Source organism: Nyctereutes procyonoides, unplaced genomic scaffold (assembly GCF_905146905.1).
Source record: "Nyctereutes procyonoides isolate TBG_1078 unplaced genomic scaffold, NYPRO_anot_genome, whole genome shotgun sequence".
Taxonomy (NCBI): domain Eukaryota; kingdom Metazoa; phylum Chordata; class Mammalia; order Carnivora; family Canidae; genus Nyctereutes; species Nyctereutes procyonoides.
This window is the reverse complement of record NW_026575126.1, coordinates 28,494,215-28,514,226: the sequence shown is the minus strand read 5'-3', so window position 1 is coordinate 28,514,226 and position 20,012 is coordinate 28,494,215. Positions and strand designations below refer to the sequence as shown.

General features: G+C 39.1%; 1 protein-coding gene across 5 annotated transcripts; it reads left to right on the top strand.

The window, feature by feature from the left end:
- The first annotated feature begins 69 nt into the window (after positions 1–69).
- On the top strand, positions 70–18,910 carry EXTL2 (exostosin like glycosyltransferase 2). Of its 5 annotated transcripts, none has more exons than XM_055340555.1 (7): positions 70–390; positions 1,515–1,599; positions 3,468–3,545; positions 9,670–9,790; positions 14,473–14,900; positions 15,521–15,591; positions 17,902–18,910. In XM_055340555.1, the coding sequence occupies exons 4-7, from the start codon at positions 9,783–9,785 to the stop codon at positions 18,388–18,390; spliced, it is 996 nt and encodes a 331-aa protein (XP_055196530.1). In that variant the 5' UTR covers positions 70–390; positions 1,515–1,599; positions 3,468–3,545; positions 9,670–9,782; the 3' UTR covers positions 18,391–18,910. The 5 variants fall into 5 exon arrangements, with proteins under 5 accessions (XP_055196530.1, XP_055196529.1, XP_055196528.1 ...); XM_055340554.1 differs by lacking the exon at positions 70–390 and adding an exon at positions 931–1,209; XM_055340553.1 differs by lacking the exons at positions 70–390; positions 1,515–1,599 and adding an exon at positions 931–1,209.
- The last annotated feature ends 1,102 nt before the right edge of the window (positions 18,911–20,012 follow it).

Here is a 20,012-nt window from a genome sequence, read left to right as displayed (position 1 = left end):
GGCGGCGGGGGAGCCCCCGGGGGGGCTGTCGGGGGCAGAAAAAGGTGGCAGCTGCTAGCTGGTAGGTGCGCAGGCCTGGGATGCAGTCACCAGGCGGTGGCGGCCCGCGGCCCGGGGTGGCCGGGGGCTGGAGGGCCCGCTGTCGCCCGCCTCGCCCGCCTCCCACTGATGTGCCCGGATGCGCTGGCGTCCAGCGCCTGCCCTCTCGCCACTTCCCCCTCGTAGCATGAGTCCCGGCGCTTCGATGGCCCTGCTTTAGGATCCAGGCGGCAGCGCGCTCTGCAGCCGCCCAGCCCGCAGGACGGCAGGTGATGGTGCTGCGGGGCGAGCTCAGTGGGCTCCCAAATCCTAGTACGCCCAGTCCCAGCGCCCGGCCTTCCGTAGTGCCAGGTAAGGGGGCAAATCAGTACACGTCTTTCGAAAGAAGGTCAAGTGAATCCAGGAGAAGCCCTTGAAAGGAGCCCCCTGCGGGATCGTGTTGGAATTGAGGTTTGCTTCCCGGACAGTCTCGACCCGCGAACCCCCCCGCCCCAAAACTCTCGAGTTCGTGCAGGGCGCCTTCACTTCCAGGTCATCTCGGGGCGCTGGGATCTCTGTGGAAGTTCGGCGCGCAGCGGGGGGCGGCGCTGGCGGAGCGGACCCGTCGGGGGGGGCGCGGAGGCCGCTCCCGGCCCGGGCCCCGCCCCCGCCCAGGCCCCGCCCAGGCCCAGGCCACGCCCCCGCCCTGGCCCCGCCCCGTGGTCGGGACGCCCGCGGCGCCCTTCCGGAAAGCTGTTGGGGCCAGGTCACGTGGCCCGTCACGTGAAGGATTAAAAGTTGTTACCTTGGGGAAGAAGGCGGGAGGAGGAGGGCTGGCTTTTGGACGTGGGCTGGAAACTACAAAACCGAGCTTCTCGGGAGCTGCCTCTCGGCCTAACAGGAAGTGGAGCGTCACCGGGAGGGCGGGGCGGCCGCCGGGGACCGTCCGCTGCTCCAGGCGCTCGCGGTGCGGGCGGTGTTTTTCCCGGGTTATCACTCCGCGAATGAGGCAGGATGGCTGCACGCTTCTGGGATTAGGGGAAGAAAAAAAAAAAAAACACGCAAAACCAAAAAAAACCCCACACACCGTAAACACAAAAAATGAGCAAGCGAGACGCCCCTTCCGTTTTGTGAGATCCAAGCTGCAAGCGAATAAGCCGGGGGGCCCCGCCGCAATCTTCTGCACTCGAGGTAAGGAGGGAGCAAACGCTCTCGTGTAAAAAAAAATTTTTTTGCATGGGGATGTATGCATGCTTTGCTCTCGTTCCTGGAACTTTGTGCGTGACCGGCGTAGTGATTCGTTGGCTTTATTTTTGAAAATGTGATTTTTTTCCCGATGCTCATGTCAATTAAAACTGCTGTGCAAAACAGCTAGATCCCAGAAATTAAGTTCTCTAAAGAATATTTTCTCTTTGCCTTTCTTGTCCTGTGTTTCATTATTTTAACTTAAAACAGAAATATTTTAAATGAGTGGAATTTACTTACATTTTTTTTAGGAAGCCTGTATCTTAGCCACAGACTTTGATTTTTACTTTACTGCACTGCTGGGGAAATATTAAGCGGGTGCCAACTAGATTAAAGGTAAATACTTCCATGGTGGTTGGGTTTTTCTCCAAAACGGCTTTATTTCAACATGATGTAACTGGGGAGGGCGGTAGAGGTATAACCAAATTTCAGTAACTGATATCCAGCATTCTCTTTTAATTCATCAAGGTCAGCTGCAATTTGAGCCTGTATTTTTGCATTCCGCCTTTGAAAATGAATTCTGCATTTTATCCTATATTGCTACGAACCAGAAATTGCTCAGCTGGTTTGCGGTTTGTGGAGCCACATTACCCCTTTCAAATACTTTTGACATACGTCGGAGAAATTGAAGTTTAATTTCAGTTATATTGGTTTCCTGGGACTCCCTAATTGCCTCACCCCTTACCCTTATCATAGATAAAGATATTCCCGTGAGGGCTTTCTCCTTTCAAAAAGTGGCAATGCCACTTCACATCTTTCACTCTTAGACGGCATAATTGCTAACTTCAATACTAAAGGCATTTTACTGGAAATACAAATTGGACACTAGTTAAAGCAGGAAAAGTTCTAGGAGTTGAAAATGTTTGCATCTCACTTCTTTTGTCATTCTGAAATAATATTTCTTCCATACGTATTGACCAACATATATTGTCATATCAAAGTTAAAGTTTGTTTCTTTCATTCAGCAGTCATTCAGTGAGTGTGTACTATCTGCTAGGCTCTGTGCTGGGTACAGGGTGGGAGGAGGAAAAATAATTATAAAGCCAATTAAGTCAAAGTTCTTTGCCTGGAAGAATTTTATGGGCAGAACAAGCTGATGTGAGGAGAGAGGGTGACAGGCAAATCAGTCTAGGATTTTAGAATCGTGATGTTTTATATGTGCACAAGGTAAGCCCTTAGTGTATCAAAGGGAGACAACTGTCACTCAGTGAGTCTTTTGATATATATGAAGTCTTTTGTCCCAGGCATCCGGTTGCCCCTTCAGTAACTTGTTTCATGAAAGAACATTATTTTGGAAAATCAAAAATGATTCTTCAGCTCAGTTCAGGATTTTAAAAGATTCCAATCAAAATTTGAAAGATTCCAATCATAATTCTTAATTCCTTAATGTCTTAAAAAACTAAATGGGGGTTTCATGGTTATAAGATAGATGTAGTCATGAACGTTTTTAAATTAATAAATGGATTTCCATCCTCAACTTGTAAGTATTTATTTAGATCATCTTCTACTAATTAATTGTATTAGATTAATTAGGCAAACTGTACAATGGGAAAAAAAAACCCAGCTTCCCAGACATGTGATTGAGGACCATGAGAAATGAACTCAGGGAGAATGAAGAGGCAGACGCTTATCTCCAGTCGGAGTTCCAGCTCCTTTGAGGCAGTAGTTAGTAAGGAATAGGAAGGATGCCATCTGTCATTCCTCAGTAATCAACCCTGGCATTTAGCTGCAGCCCTATTTTAAACCCTACGCTTTTTTAGATACTCAAATCGAATGCCCCGTGAACCTCGACTGAATTAAGAAGCTGTGATGGTGGATAAAACTACAGATTCTTAAAAATCTAGAAACCGAATATAAGTGTAAATTGCTAGGATATTCCAAGGTTTTGCTCCATGGCACATATATATGGCATAGACATTTCAGATATGTAAACACATTGATAGGCGGGATGATAGGGTTTTTTTTTTTTCTGCTTCTGCATACTTCCCAAAAGTGAAAACAAAAATGTAGCAGGGTTAGCTCCAACCTCACAGGAAGATGTTCCCTATCTCACTGCCTAAATGTAATTTTTAGAACACAGAATAGCTCATTTTAATTTCTAAAAATAATTTGAAGCCTATAAGCAATGGCAATAAAAGCATTTTTAAAAATTTCCCATTGACTGACAAAAGCATCACAGAAAAATCTTTGATTTCCCCTAATAGCACCAAGAGATCCTGTTCCTATCAATTACAGAAGCCATAAAGAAAATTTTTAAAAAGTTAAAACTTTACCATAATGAGGTAAGTACCAGTATGGTTTTTTATTTGTTTGTTTTTTAAAAAATTGTGGTAAAATACACATAATATTTGCTATCTAAACCACTTTTAAATGTATAGTAGTATTAAGAATATTTACATTGTTGAGCAACCATTCTCCAGAACTTTTTCATTTTACAGAACTGAAATGCTATTCTCATTCACCAACTCCCCATTTCCCCTTTCTCCCAGCCCCTGGCAACCACCATTCTACTTTTTATCTCTATGAATTTGACTAATCTCGATACCTTATTATTTTTTTATCTCAATACCTTATTAAGTATTTTTTTTATGACTGGTTTATTTCACTTATGATATCCTCAAGGTTCATCCATGATGCAGCATGTGATAGAATTTCCTTCCTTTTGAAGGCTAAATAATATTTCATTGTTTTGCTTAAAGGCTAAATAATTATCTCATATTTTGTTTACCCATTCCTCTGTTAACGGATTTTGGGTCGCTTCTACTTTTTTTTTTTTTTTTTTTTTTTTTTTAGATTTTATTTCTTTATTTGAGAGAGCGAGAGAGTGCGTGTGCACAAGCAGGTGGAAGGGCCAGAGGGAGAAGCAGACTCCTCGCTGAGCAGGGAGCCTGAGGGGGCTCAATCCCAGGACCCGGGGATCATGACCTGAGCTGAAGGCAGATGCTTAACTGGCTGAGTTCTCCAGGTGCCCCCCACCTTTTGACTCTTGTGAACAATGCTGCTGTGAACATGAATGTAGTATCAATATTTTTTATCTTAGAAGAGTTATTTCCTCTAGAGGTACTTATGTCCTTGGAAATAAAAATTCCTACTTGAGCCAAGGGCCTGTTAGGAAACACTGTAAGGCCAATACCTTTAGTTTTACTCATGAAAATAGCTCAGCTTATGGAATAAAGCCAATACCCCTAAAATTGAAATATTCCTATAGATTAGAACAAAGCTGAGGATAAGAAATGTGAGAGTCAGGAGTTTGGTGTCACCTACCACTCTTTCTGTGGCTCAGGGAAAATGATTTCATATTCTCAATCTCAGCTATTCCATCTATAAAATGGGATGGATAGATTTTAGTTTCCTTGTCTCAGAAGATTTGAAACATTACTGATTTGAGAAATTATATAACATACAAGTGGCTGAGGTCTGACAGCTTTCATTACTATTGCTGAGCTCCAAGGGACGGGGGGTGGCAGGAGCTGGGCGCTCTTTGCATTACCATCCCTAGTGCCTGACAGAGCTGGGCACAGGATAAGTACCTGTAAATGTTTGTTGCCTGATGGATATTCACCATGGGTATTTTGACCTGCCTCGAAAAAAGTTAGAAAGCTTGTATGAATCAGGATTGCTTTGATGTTAGGTCTGATATTTGAGACTATTCATAAATTATAATTCATATGTATGAAGTCTGTTTCTCTTAGCAATTTTGGAATGTGAGTTTATTGCTGAAAACCACTATTTTGTAAAAGAAGGTTACATAGAATATTCCAGAGATCTGTTGCCTAACAATCTTACCTTCTCTCCATTTTCCTATGACTGAAACAGAAGTCCAAATGAAAAGCTCTATTATGCTAGAATGGTAAAAGTAATATATTTGCATATGTACTTGGTTTCTTTTTGACCCATTTCTGGAACTAATTTTGCATGGCACTGTACTGAGCTAAAAACGCGTTTCTATTTCTAGGCTTTCTTGGGATGCTTTGACTCCTTGGATCCTTACAAGTCATGGATGTTACTCTTAGAAATAAGACCATTCTTACTCCTGCCCTAATACATGTCCAAGGAATTGGTCATCTCCAGACATCATTATCATCATTATCTTCATCATAGCTACAATTAATTGGCATTTCCGGGAGAAAGATGCAAAGCTAAAGTGAACTTTTATCTAGGATAGTTTTATCCAGCATAACCCATGCCCTTTGAGGGTAGACAGGACCTCGCTGTCTTGCTGTCTGCTTCAGTAGCAAATGGCTGGATTAAAAAAGGCAGTACTTAAAAAAAAAACTTTCCACATGATATTTATACATTATTTTCTCTTAAATTCGTGATAATGAAGCAAATCTAGTTAATTGATAATAGCTGTCTGAGGAAATATAGAAAAGGATCTGATGCTTTGTATAGACTTAGGAAGAAAAAAAATGCCAGGACTATTGGGCAGCTTTTGCTATAAATAAAGGGGTGGGATTGGGGAGGGAATTGGAAATGCGGATACTTACAGTCTGTTATTCTTGCTTTAAAATGCTGCCCTTGGTATTCATCAAACCTGATTTCCCTACAGGCTCGCTCTGCCTGGCTGCCATCAGGAGGCCTTGATCTTTAATGTGCCCAGTACAGAAATTCTTTCCTTACAGTCTATAGTGAGAAATGAACTGTCACAGTATCTATCTATTCAAATGGAATATTGCATAAATGTAGCTATTTATCAGTCTGCTTTAGCAGTACTGTTTCAGAACTACAGTTTCAAAGTGCAATGAGGGCCAAAACCAAACCTTCTGAACGAAAGACTTTAAATTGGCTATCAGTGATCTTATATATGTAGTCAGGTATAGTTGACTAGAAAAGACTAATGGTATTCGTCCTAATTTGATCCAGATTGTGGTTATCTAAATGATCCATTCAGAACACTGTACAATCGATCATAAGTACAGGAGGATCACAAGAGGAGTCCAACAGCATGGACACTTTTATTATTTATTATTACTATAAGTCTGTTCTACTCCTGTTTTTCCTAGTCCTAAATAATTTCCTATTACTAAATACGAATAATAATGAATATTTATTGGTAACAAAATGATTTAACTTATTTTGATGTATTTAGACCTGTGAAGAAAGTAATGGGAGTTAGGAAGAGCCTTATAAGAACAGATGGGTTCTTCAGGAGGAAAAATGAGGGAAAATCATTTAGGAAGCAGAAGATAGCAGTTGGTAAAGGATGAGAAAAGTGGTATGGCACTTCTAAAATAACAGTGAAAAGAATGAATTTCTTGAATATGTGGAAAATACTAAAGGGAGAACTCTTCCCAGAATACTGTGTAGCACCTAGAAAAGACTTGTAAAGAAAAATGACCTTTCATGTGCTATTTCTGGCATTCTGTGTTTTGCTGTGAAGTAAATTCTAGTGTATGCGGCTTCAAATTTTAATGGAAGAGGCTTACTATGGGCAATAGTGAATGACACTTGGTGGCAGTGTTCTCACTCATTTTCTTTTTCTGCCAATCATCCTCAAGTCTAAGGGGTTTTTTTGGTCAGTTTCTGGACCCATTTCTCAACTAGATTTTATTTTCTGTTGGTTTAAAATCATGTATGCTGCCTGCCAGATGAAGTCATCTAGCTTCTAATTTTTGTTAGCTTCTAAAAGTTTGGGGAAATTCACAAGGGCGATATTATCTAAGAAGTGATGATTTCCCCCTCAAGGCAAATCAGCTCATTCTCTAAGAGCTTCCATAGAAACAAGGATGTGCAAAGGTATTTTAATGCAGAATATCTCTGAAAAGATTAAAAAAAGAAAAGAAAAAAGGAGAGAGTCTTGGGATCTCTTTTATTTATCAAAGTAGCTTGACCACAGAACTGAAGGTGGAGAAGTGGCTTGTGCCTGAGACCACATTTCATGACTGGCTGTGCTGGTCACCAGATGGGGGATACTATCCTCAGGTCTTTTACATAGGGACTCGCTTCTTGGGACTAGTCTTAACTGGGCCTTCATTCGCATTTAATTTAAGTTTGTTCTGTTAGTTTCAAACATTTCTTATCCATTGTAGAGTTGAAGACCATTTGAACAGGGATGCCCTTACCCCATTTAACCACAAAGAGTTGGGAGCACTTGCTCAGAAAATGGGCCTGGGACTGTTCTGGGTTACAAAGACTGATGGGAACTGCCTTCCAGATGCAATCAGACTCAAAAAGGAGCATAGTCAATGGTTGTAATACCTGGAAACAAAGCCTAGTAGCACTATGTTCTAGTTCTCAGGCGTACTGAGGATGGAGAGTGCGAGGAGTGTTTGCAGGGCTGAGGATGTTTGAAAGAGACTTGGGAGTCACCCTGGGGATAGGAATTTGTCAGCTGGGGACAGGAATGGGCTTTGTAGGTGGGGCAAATAGCGTGTACTAACACTTGGAGTCCTAGGCCAGCACCCTGGCTGTTGGTACCATGAGAGGAAAGTCCTTCTGGAATTTGGCACCAAGTGTCTCTTTGCCTGGGATTGAGCAGTGAGTGTGTCATCTGCCATGAACCTGGTCAGAAACTACTCACCAGTTGCATAGCTGTCTCTTCCAGGTCTTACATGTTCACGGAAGGAAAGCCCAGGTTCTGAATTGGCCTCTGCGTTCCACTTTGAAGATGATTTTATGTCTTGGCAGCTGAGGGCCCTTTTCTGAGCATCTATAGTCTATGATCATCAGTTTTTAGGCAAGTACATATTTTGCAGGATGAACCAGAGGAGAAAACAATCTGTACAATATGAGACAAATCTAGTAGTGAAATGGCAGGAGAGTTATCATTCCTCTGCCATCTGTGGCATCAAAATGAAAATGACAGCTTCTCAAAGCACGACATCAGGCTGCTCCCTACTTCCCTACTTTATGAGTCAGAGGACATAACTAATCTTTGTTCATACTATGGCATATTTGTTTTCAGCTTCAGTCTGGATAATTGTTGCTTTTTCAGTCTGAAGGAACTAGCCGTGAAAAAAGGATTTTTCATTCAACAGCATTCCTTCCAGGGAATGTTGATAGATGATATAAGTAAATAACTGCATAGTGGGTCTTTGAAAATTCAAATTGCCTGGTCTATTTAGAGACACCCATTAGAGAATTTGCAACTGTTGCTTTATAGACTATGTGTGCATTGTTTACTTTCTTACTCTTATACCCACATTTAAGAAAAATTTTTTCACATTTCAAATAATGCTCTTCCAAAAGCTCTTCAATTCTCAGATGTTAAAAGATTTCTGACATAGTGACCCTACAGTTCTGCTCCTAGTTCTGCTCATTTCTCCCAGGAGAAATGAGTGCATATGTCACATAAAAACTTGTCCATGAATGTTCATAGCAGCAATATTCATAATAGCAAAATGTGGAAACACCCCAAATGTCCAGCAACTGATAAACAAAATGTGTTATATCTATGTGGGAATGGAATATTATCTGGCAATAAAAAAATGAGTGAGGTACTGATGTATGTTTTGTGACATGGATGAACCTTGAAGATATTCTGCTAAGGGAAAAAAGCCTTACACAAAGGACACAAATTGTTTGATTCCATTTATATGCAATGTCCAGAACAGACAAATCTGTGGAGACAGAAAGTAGATTAGTGATTTCCTGGTCAGGGAGGGAGGCTGGAGGAGATGAAAATGGGGAGTATCTGCTAATGAATGGGTCCGGGGGTTTCTTTTTGGTGTGTTGAAAATGTTATAAAATTCATTTGTGGTGCCGGTTGCACAATTCTGTGAATATACTGAAAGCCACTGAAGTGTTTAGTTGACCCTTAAACAACATGGGTTTGAACTGCACAGATCCCATTACATGCAGATATTTTTCAATAAATACAGTACAGTGGTATAGATGGATTTTTAAAATAACATTTCCTTTTCTCTGGCTTACTTTGCTGTAAGAATGCAGTATATAATATGTATAGCATATTAAATATGTGTTAATCCACTGTTTATGTTACTCTAAGGCTTCTGGTCAATAGTGGCTACTAGAATTTAAGTCTTGGGGGAGTTAAAAATGATACATGGGGTTTTGACTATGTGGGGTGGAGTGGTTGGTACCCCTACTACCTATATTGTTCAAGAGTCAATTGTGTTTTAAATGGGTGAAATTTAAGGTATAGGAAACAAATCTTGATGAAGTTGTAAAAAATACCCCAGCATACCAAGTATGAATATTATCTTACAGATAGTGACAGTCTTATGTACTTATTTTTTTATACATCCTTGCAGAATTGACTATAGTACAGTGGAAAGAGTCATGGGCTCTTTCGTGCCATCAGGAGATCTCGATTCTTGTCCTGGCTCTGCTGCTGGTGTGCTATATGCAGCTACATGAGCCTAGGCAAGTTCCTTATGCCTGGACCTTCTGTTCTTTATGAAATAAGTTGACTTAGATCTCTTTTCATTTTATGTATTTGTACAGCAAAGCATATAAATATTGGGGCAGTTTGGATCCATGGCTTTATCCCTTATTTGAGTAGAACCAAAGCAGTGGAGTTTTCAGAGGCCATCTGGCTAGCAGTCCTTCCCCCAATCATGTCCAGGTATGTCTTGTTAGGTAAAGTATATGTGAAGCAGGGTCTCTCATCCTCAGCATTATTGGCATGTTAAGCCGGATAATGCTTCCCTGTGGAGGGATGTCCTGTCCATTGCAGGATTTTAGCAGCAACTCTGATATCTGCCCACTCGAGAGCATCTCTTTCCCAGTTTTGACAATCAAAAATGTCTCCAGTTTTTGCCACATATCACCCGGAGAACAAAGTCATCCCTGTTGAAAACCCCTGGTTTAGAAGATGCTAGAAGAACAATATGAAAATAATTACAAGGATGTGCTCTCTCTATGAAGAACTAATACGTTAACATGTGCATAAAATGTCATTTGGGAGTCTTTGTTTTTTCAGATGATCAGAAGAGGGAGACGTTTTATTTTGGTGACATTTACCATATTTATTAAAGTCACATTTAATCTATGGTGAGTCATGGACTGGAGAAAGGCAGAGAAGCAATAGTCTAAGAGCTAACAGATCCTTTTTAGAATGAGACAAGGTGTCAGTAAATAGATACAGACATTAAAAAGGAATAAGAAAATCAAATCTAAGAAGAAGGTGCAGGAATTGAGAGCAAGAGAACTGGGAGGTGCCTGCATTTACTTCTTGGTTCTTTCTACGTATTATGTAGACTGCCCCAGGTATGCACGAGATGTGAATCTCATGTTCAAAGCTCAAAACTATGAATTAGATAAGTTCTTTCTCTAGAGAAAGAACAGAAGAAAACTATAAAATGAAATCCAGATGGCCAGTGAAGTCATTGTTCTTCTCCAAACTGATCTGAAACTGTTTTTAGTGGGCCTACAGTGGAGTTCCAGACTTACCTGTTCTCAAAGTACTGATGTGCCACTTGTACCACAATCTCTGTTCTTGCTCTTCTTGCCTTTCTATACAGATTAAAAATTGTACATAATTTTATTGGGTTGCATTATTTAATAAATATCACATGAAATATTTACACTGTGTTTCTAAAGATAAATTATTCATATCTCCCAACACATTTTTGATACAGGTAAAATAGAGGATTAGAAGTTACCTGAAAGAGGAAATTTCTCTGAAGAGCATGGGGATAAATCCTACTTAAAAGTATAGGTAAAAGTGAAATACTCATGAGTTTCTTTGACAATGTGTATTTATAATAGGCCATATAATTATTATATATTGTATACATAAATATATAAATATTATATAATTGTATTTATAGTAGGCCATAGTAATTAATCTTCATTACTTTTTCTACACTAAAATTGCCAGGTAGTTACCTGTATCTGCTTTAGAAACTAGAAGTACTTCTGTGTAAGTTTTACAATTTGGTATTCCTACTCAGCTGTGAAAAATGAACACATAGATTTTAATCAGGGTGTATTTTAATGCAATTGTCAGATGATTCTTTGCTCTTAAGTGCTTATAGCTACCCATTTTTATGCTTTTATGCAGAACTGAAATATGTTTTATGAGACCTGATTTTGATTCAGTAGATTAGAAGGATTTTCAAGGCCTTTGAACCAAGATTATTAATTCATAGTGGTTTGTCTTTGGTTGCCTATATTAACAGTATGTTTAGTAAGGGGGTGCGTGCAATGAAAACATTGTATTCTAGAGTCTTAAATTACTGTCCTTGAAAAATAATCACAGTAAGCTGAGGTTACTTCAAAAATAATTCATTTTATTCATATCTTGCATGAGGCCATGATAAAAGGAGAAACACAAAATTGCTTTTCTCAACAGAACAGGCTACAGAGAAAGTCCAGGAGAGAAAATCTTTGAAAACTCTCTAAAAAAGGTTACTGCAAGGTAACATTGCTTTCCAAATCTGGACTATTGAAAAGTGTGAGTTGTTGAATGACAATGACCATCCCCTTGATCTTATGAATAAGCTCTTCTTTGCTTGCACATGCCTCCGCACACTATCCAATCATAGAGTATATGCCCCTAGCCCTGTTAGAATTCCATTCCCCATTCTCATAAGCTCCAAAGGGAGATGTTAAAGGCATGGTCTAGATGGTCTATGTCCTTGCTGAACTATGAATAGAGAAACTGTTTCTACAGTAACAAAACATGCCTTACCACATGAAATAAGATCACAGGCATGGGATTGTCACTTGAATTCCACCACTGCTAAATCTCTTCAGTGAAAAACAAAAGGTTGACTGCACATCATTTGGAAATTGAAGTGTGACTTCATTGAGAATCTACTCTGTAAGATGGGAAGATTTATTAGACTACAGTCTTAGGATTGCCCATGGAATGGCAGTCTGGCTGCACATGCCCAGTTAGCCACAGGGTGTGAACTCAAGAGCTTAGGTATCCATACACAGCACATTTTTCTAAGGAGATGAAGACAACCAAAAATAAACTATACAGAGGCAATGATACACAGAGAAGAACAGCAACGGTGGCTCAGTGTGATTAGCATACTGCAGCTGTGAGGGAGCAGTCTCCTCTAGCTTTATCATGTTTGTCTTATTGTGGAATAGATGAGAGTATTTTTCTCATGAGATGAGAGTATAGCCTGAGAAGAGAAATTGTATGAAAAATAATGAGAGGATAGATGATAGATCCATTAAAGGCATAAAGAATAAGATCTCAAAAAAGAAAAGAAATAATATCTTCTTCTTTCTGGTTTTAAGATCTATTTTTTCCTTAAAGGTATTTTCTAAATGTTTAGAAACTTCTGGTTGATTTTTGTTTTCAGTCTTTTATAGGTAGGGATCTTTGAATATTTTTTCCTCATTTCTTGCTTTCATACTTGAACAGAACAGTTGAATAGTTCTAGGGTATGCATGGTAAGATGTATATGAAGGCTCAGCTGCCAAAATATAAAATAAGGACTTACCTAAAAAGCTTATGGGAGCTTGTGGCAGAGTAAATAAAGTCTGGAATCAGAAGCAGAACTAGAAGAATGAAAAAAAAATGGCAGCAATTGAAAGTCAACAGTGCTCCAGGAGGAAGCAGCAGGGGTGATGGTGAACTGTATGAGAGGGTATGAAATCAGAGCTCTGGGTCTCTGCAATACTGCCTGTGAGATTCAGTCTTTTCTTACATACATGACTGAGAGGTCTGAATCAGCCAGTAATGTTTGACCAATGAATTTCCAGGCCACATTCATGAGATGTATGTTCACCTAGTAGTCATCTTAGGCAGATCCTTTAGGTATAGTGAGGGGTAAGAGAGTATATAGCTGATTACAGTACCTTCTGATACTCTTGTGCTGTGAGAGAGGGTGATCTAGAAGCTCCAGAGCCCTACCTCAATTCAACCAGAATTTAAATCTAGCAGTACATACCTCCCTTAGCCCATAATGATGAACAGCCTGGCTCTGGCAGCAGATTTTCTTGGGTGTAGATTCCAGGTCCAATCTTGAGAAAGATATTTAACTTCTGTAAGTTTCCAGACTGTAGTAGAAGAAACTAGATCCTGTCACTGTCCTGATCAAACCTTTCTAATGGCTTCCCATCTCAACTAGAATAAAATCCATACTCCTTACTCAGCTGACAAAATCCCTGGTAATCTGGCCCTTGCTTATATCACTCTGATGTATTCTCTTCATTAGCATTATCCTAAATTATCTTTGGGTTTACTTTTTGTCTGCCTCTGTCTACTATTTTCTCTGTGTCTAACAGGAGAGACTTTGTCTATCTTATTCTTTGCTGTATCTACAGATCCTAGAACAGTGCCTGGTACGATGAGCGCTCATAGCTATTTGTTTTATTGAGTGAATAAGTACATACTATGACATGCAACGCACTTAGTACAGGGCCTGATAAGTTGTAAACTCAGCATAATTGTTTGTTGCTGCTGTTGCTACCATTATTATGTTTCTTGTATCAGGGTTATCTGCATATGGTTTTTTGGGGGGGACAAAAGTTTGCTACCAAGAAGTATGTTTAAATTTAGTACTCTGGAATATAAATGACCCTTGAACAATGTGAGGGTTAGGAGCGCCAACACACCACACAGTCAAAAATCCACATATAACTTTTGACTCGCTCAAAACTTAGCTAATAGCCTACTGTTGACCAGAAGCCTTCCTATAACATACATGTTTCAATGAACACATATTTTGTAGATGTATTATATACTGTATTCTTACAATATACTAAGCCAGAAAAGTGGAAATGTTTAAGAAAATCCTAAGGAAGAAAAAAGCCATGGACAATCCTAGGCTGTATTTATTGAAAAAAATCCACATATTAAGTGGGCTCATGCAGTTCAGCCCTGTGCTGTACAAAGGTCAGCTGTCTACATGTATAGGAACATCAAGTTGTACACTTTAAAGATATACAATTTTTATGTCGATAATATCTCAGTAAAGCTGTTTAAAGAATGAGTACACTCCTAAGAGAAATGTAATATCATTTGAAAAAATAGCTCCAGTTCCAAATTCTTCATATTAAAATGAGGGCAGATTTTTAAAATACACTCCTTAACTCTTCTGGCTTGTGTGTAAATGAGCTTCTGTCCACAACTGCGAAGCAAGCAGGCCCAAGGGGAGGTTGATTCACTGCACTTTCCACTTTTTCCTGAGGCCAAATTGCCTTATCAAAGAGGCAGGGAGAACTGAATTTAAATCAACTAAACTAAGATTTACCTCCATCCTCCTTAAAAAAGCAAAACCAAAAGCACGGTAACTAGTAAGAATGCTGACACTCTGTATTTTATTTCCATTTCTATTCCAGATATTGCCACATCTGCAAACTTCCCGGACGAGTGATGGGCATTCGAGTCCTTCGTTTCTCTCTGGTGGTCATCCTCGTGCTGCTGCTCGTAGCCGGGGCTTTGACCACTTTACTTCCAAATATCAAGGAAGACAAGATGCTCACTTTGCGTAGGGAAATAAAATCCCAGGGCAAGTCCACCCTGGATTCCTTTACTCTAATAATGCAGACATACAACAGAACAGATCTCTTACTGAGACTCTTAAATCATTATCAGGCTGTGCCATATCTGCATAAAGTGATTGTAGTGTGGAACAATGTTGGGGAGAAGGGACCAGACGAGTTATGGAATTCTCTAGGGCCGCATCCCGTCCCTGTGATCTTCAAACTACAGACAACAAACAGGATGAGAAATCGACTCCAGGTCTTTCCTGAACTAGAAACCAATGGTGAGTTGCTGCTGGGCTCCTAGCTGGCTAGGGCTGCAGCTAACCAGAGCCAGGGGCGGATGTTTAGTTTTCGGGCCTTCTACTTGTCCTATTATGTGGAGAAAGCAGGGGGAGTGAATCAAAAGAAAGCACTTTGAAAAACATAAGGGGAAGTTTTCAAGCTGTCAAGAAGCAGTTTTGCGGGGAAGAAATCCCATAGGTCTTGCAACAGTGGCAAAGAAGTTAATGTGAAAGATCCTCTATAATTACATATTGTTGTATCACAGAAAGTAGTAAAATGCCATTCAGCTTATGCTTAATGTATTTTTTTGTCACCTTTTCCTCCCGGTCAGAGCAGTCTCATGAGTGTTGTAATTTGCTTGAAAGACCCTCTTTTATTTATAGATTCATTTGTTTCTAGGATAATGGATGAGAGCTGCATGATAATTTCCCCCTCAGGCAATTATAAATATCAATTACATTTCAAATAAGTACTTTTTCTAAGAATACATTTCTTATTTACTAATTTTGTTTAGAAAATTATTCATTAGAACGCTCTATCTAGACACCATTGTATATTACTAGCTTTGTTTTCATTTCCAACTGTTGGGTATAATTATTTTTTTCCTTTTTTGTTGCAGCAGTGTTAATGGTAGATGATGACACGCTAATTAGTGCCCAAGACCTTGTCTTTGCTTTCTCAGTTTGGCAGGTAATGTTGCTTTTTCCTCTATGAATTCATCAGTATAAAGTTTTACCTAGGGTTTAGTTGGCCAGTGTGGTTTAACGTGAGTCATCTTAAACAGCATAGACACTATTTATCTAAGAGGCAGATACAGTTGTTGTATGGCAATCAACGTGGCTCGTGTTCAGTTAAGCCAACCTGCAAAATCTGGTATCTTTTATCTGTATTTGATTTATATTTGATATACTGGGGAAAAGAGCTAGAACTACCTTCCAGAGAACAAGGAGGAAATGATCTGGTATAGCAAAGACTAGAATCTAGAGAGATAATTTTCTACAAGGCCACAGATATGTGTCTCAAATGAGAAGTGTATTTCTATATTAATATTGTATATAACTTTCTTTAAAAGAAAGTGTTTATTACACCTGCAAAATTTAATCCTAATGCTGGGACCACTTTTTAGGAATTAGTAGCAGTACTAATTCCACTTGCATCTTTGTGGTGGCAGTTTTATTTATTTATGTATGCATTTTTAAAATTTATTTTGGGTTTTTTTTCCCCTAAATCCTAGCTGGAATAAACAGGCATAAATTGTTTGCTATTCTATAAAAACAATTCTTTGCTATTGAATCTGTTAATTAATAGTAACTGGCTTTTACAAGTGGCAGTACAATTACCTAAAACCAGGACTTCACACCAGTATTCTGAAGCTGTGTCAAATAATTAAACACTGTGCTACCGAATAAATGGTCTAATTTGCACTACAGTAACTCTCCTTAATTAGCTACATGGGATATGAGAACATTAGATATTAATGGTAAGTGGTCGCGGTACTCTGCAAGCTGTCAGTACTCTCAAAACGTAAGTTTCTAACTTTATGCCAAGTATACCGATCAACAAGTTTTTTCCCCTATAGCAGTTTTTCCAGCCCTGTAAATAAAAGCTTCTTAGGCAAAAAAAAATCTAATGTAATACTCCAGCTGTGAAATTTCTCTTTCAGGTAAAAAATCAATTTCCCTAAACTGTCAGGGTAATGGGAAAATAGAATCGTGGTTAATTAGAACAATCCAAGTAAACAATCATTAAAGATGGATAAATATGATTTTTAGGTTTTATTCATAGAAGAATAAACAAGAATAGTTTCAATCCATTGCCCAAGGTAACCTGACTCCTAAAGTTCAGCCCCATCAGTGCCTGGTGTAGTCTAACGATTTGGGGTACAGAGGCAGGCAAGGCTGGAGTGGGCATCTAGCATGCCTTTGCACTCCCCCGTTACCGCTAATTAGCGTGTGACTTTTCCTCCTCTAGATATCTGTGGAACTTTATTCATTCTCCTAGATGATGTAAATGGCATATCCTTTCCAAAGCCTCCCAGGCTTTATCCTCCACCCACTGACTTTCCCCTTTGCCTCCCAGCAACACAGCTGTCATCCTGTCCTCGGTACTTCGGAACACTTACCCAACTGCTCATACAACCATCTCATAGCGTGGGAATTCCGTGTTCCGTATCTGGATCCTACCCCTCCCAGATGATGAATTTTTTGAAATGGGGTTTAACCTAGCCTGATTTGTGTGTGTGTGTGTGTCCCTAGTTTAATGTCTTTTTAGTAAATGAGTAAAGCACGAAGCACTTATAAGATTGAACTAAACCTTTTAACTATGTAAATTCTTCTTTTCCATGCTTCACTGGTTTTCTCTTGTTGGCTGATTGTTTCATTTTTAGTTACTCTCATTTTAGTATTATGATTTTACTACTATCCTTTTTTCAAAGATCCTGACAATATCTCATTATATATTTTTTACTCGTATTTTTAAAAAAGAAATGCCCAAGCTGAAAAGGGAAAGAAATATAGCGTTGTTTAATTTTAACAGTGGCTTTCAAGAATATTGAAATCAACATGGGGAAACAGTAAAATCATACATGTAGATCCATAGTTTTACGTACTCTTAAGAGATTGAAACGTTTTCAAAATAATTATACTATATCTTCTTATTTCCCATAATAAATAGCATTCATACTATCAGCTTTGAAGAACCAGACTCTTTGGTGACTAGAATTTATTAATATCAGATAACATTTGAATTAAGATAGTATTTGTAAGGTTAGAAAATTTGTCAACAGTTTGGGTTGTGATGGAATTTTGACCTACAAATGAAATGTATCAGGACATAGATTTCTGAAGTTGCCTGGAATTAGATGAAATTGAGAGGTAGAAGCCAGGAATAAAAGAAAGTTGATAAATCAGTTTAGTTCTCTCTGTAATAAATCATTGCCTTTTTCACCATGTCTGCTCTAATGAAATGCCACCTTTAATTGTTCTTTTTCCATCTTTTCAGCAATTTCCTGATCAAATTGTAGGATTTGTTCCTAGAAAGCATGTCTCTACTTCATCAGGCATCTACAGTTATGGAGGTTTTGAACTGCAGACCCCAGGGTTTGGGAATGGTGACCAGTACTCTATGGTGCTGATTGGAGCCTCGTTCTTCAATAGCAAATACCTTGACCTGTTTCAGAGGCAGCCTGCCGCTGTCCATGCTTTGATAGATGAAATCCAAAACTGTGATGATATTGCCATGAATTTTATCATTGCCAAGCACACCGGGAAGACTTCAGGGGTATTTGTGAAACCTGTAAACATGGGCAATTTAGAAAAAGAATCCAATGGTGGCTATCCTGGAATGTGGCATCGAGCTGAGCACTTTTTGCAGAGGTCTTACTGTATAAATAAGCTTGTTAATATCTACAATAGCATGCCCTTAAAATACTCCAATATTATGATTTCTCAGTTTGGTTTTCCCTATGCCAACCACAAAAGCAAAATATGAAACAAAAACAAAAACAAACCTCAGAACTGCTTAGTATTTGAGTAGCTTCTCTTTGCTAGGGTTGGTGTTTTGTTTTGTTTTGTTTTGTTTGGGTTTTTTTAAGCAACACCATGAACTTTTATCCACTACAGAAGTCTCTACAAAGGAAACAATGTACAGTGCTTCTAGGACATAAAATTCACATGAACTTCAAAAACCAAGAAGCTGGTACTCTCTAGATAGGTATTTTTGGAGGGGTTTTCATCCATGGATAGAACTCCTTGGTCAGTGATTTTATTGTTTACATTCCGAGACTGTTCTACAATTTCTTTGACTCCTGGCATTTGCCTTAAGGACCTATATAGCAAGTTGTCTCCAGGATCAGAAACTCCAGAAAAGAATTTCTCAGATTTTTCATTAAAGGATGATTGTTTTCATTTGAAGCCTGAAATGCCTCGTTTGCAAAAGCCTGTGGTGTAGAGAAAAGCCATGTGAAAGGAGAATAATCTTCAATCCCTTATAAAAACAAGTGGACAACTCATGACTCTCAGTGCTTTCATTGTGGTCTTTCCAGCCAGCCCTTTCCAGCACTAACTCAGCCCGGCATGGTTTTGATGCAGCCATCAGTGCTTTTATTTTCGTTGATGAGTCTGTTGTGACTGAGAGAGTTCATTTTAGTAGCTGAAGGATGTCTAGTTGTTTGCTTGATTTTTGTGAACATTTACTGCATGGATCACAAAAAAGTGCAGCCTGTGTTTCTTACGTGCAGCTTATATGCAGCAAGGAGCAAATGTGTTCCTAGATTCAGGCAATGCATTGTGTCCCTGAATCTGACCTTGAGAGCTTATGTTAATTCTTATATTTTACATGAACTATGTGTTGTTTATGAAACTTAAAAAATAATCTTCTGAAAGAATGATTCATTAGGAACTGATGGAAGTTAAAACCCTTGTATTGAAAAATTCTTATTGTTAGGGCATAGGTTATCTTGTGGATACTAAAGAGTTATACGTATTATACACAGAGTTGATCTCTTGTATTCAGAGCTGCTGCTGCTTTCTCTCTCTCTTTTTTTCAAAAAAGATTCAAGGTATTATTCATCATGATAATATTTTGATTACATAGAGGAAAAAAAATAACTGAATCATAGCAGAGGAATTTTATAGGGAGTCTGCATCGGTAAATTGTTAAATTGCTTACTCTGTTATGTGAATTAGTATCTGTGTTCCACACAGTGTCTGTGTTTGGTCCTTGTTCGTACTAGCAGCAAGGAATACTTAATTAAGCCCGTGTCTGCCACCTTCCCCTTCCTTTTCCCCCCTCCTCCTCCCATGATGTCATTATATCCGCACCTTTGCAGAGCTGCAAAAATACAATAATAGTCATGGTTAATGTTCCAACAATGAGGTCTCTGTGCAGTTAGTTCAGTAAATGTTCTTTCTTTACATTGGCATGTGTACGTGTCTTAATGCAGTCAGGTAAAACCATTAGAACCCAGAACCTCACTAAAAATCTATGATGTTCATTATCTGCTTTGGCCAACCTTGATAGTGATTTTTTTTTGCCTCTTGGAATTCCACTGGCAGATAAATAAAATAAACTTCTACCTTGCAGATGTTTTGTTAATTAAACAGAATCAATGT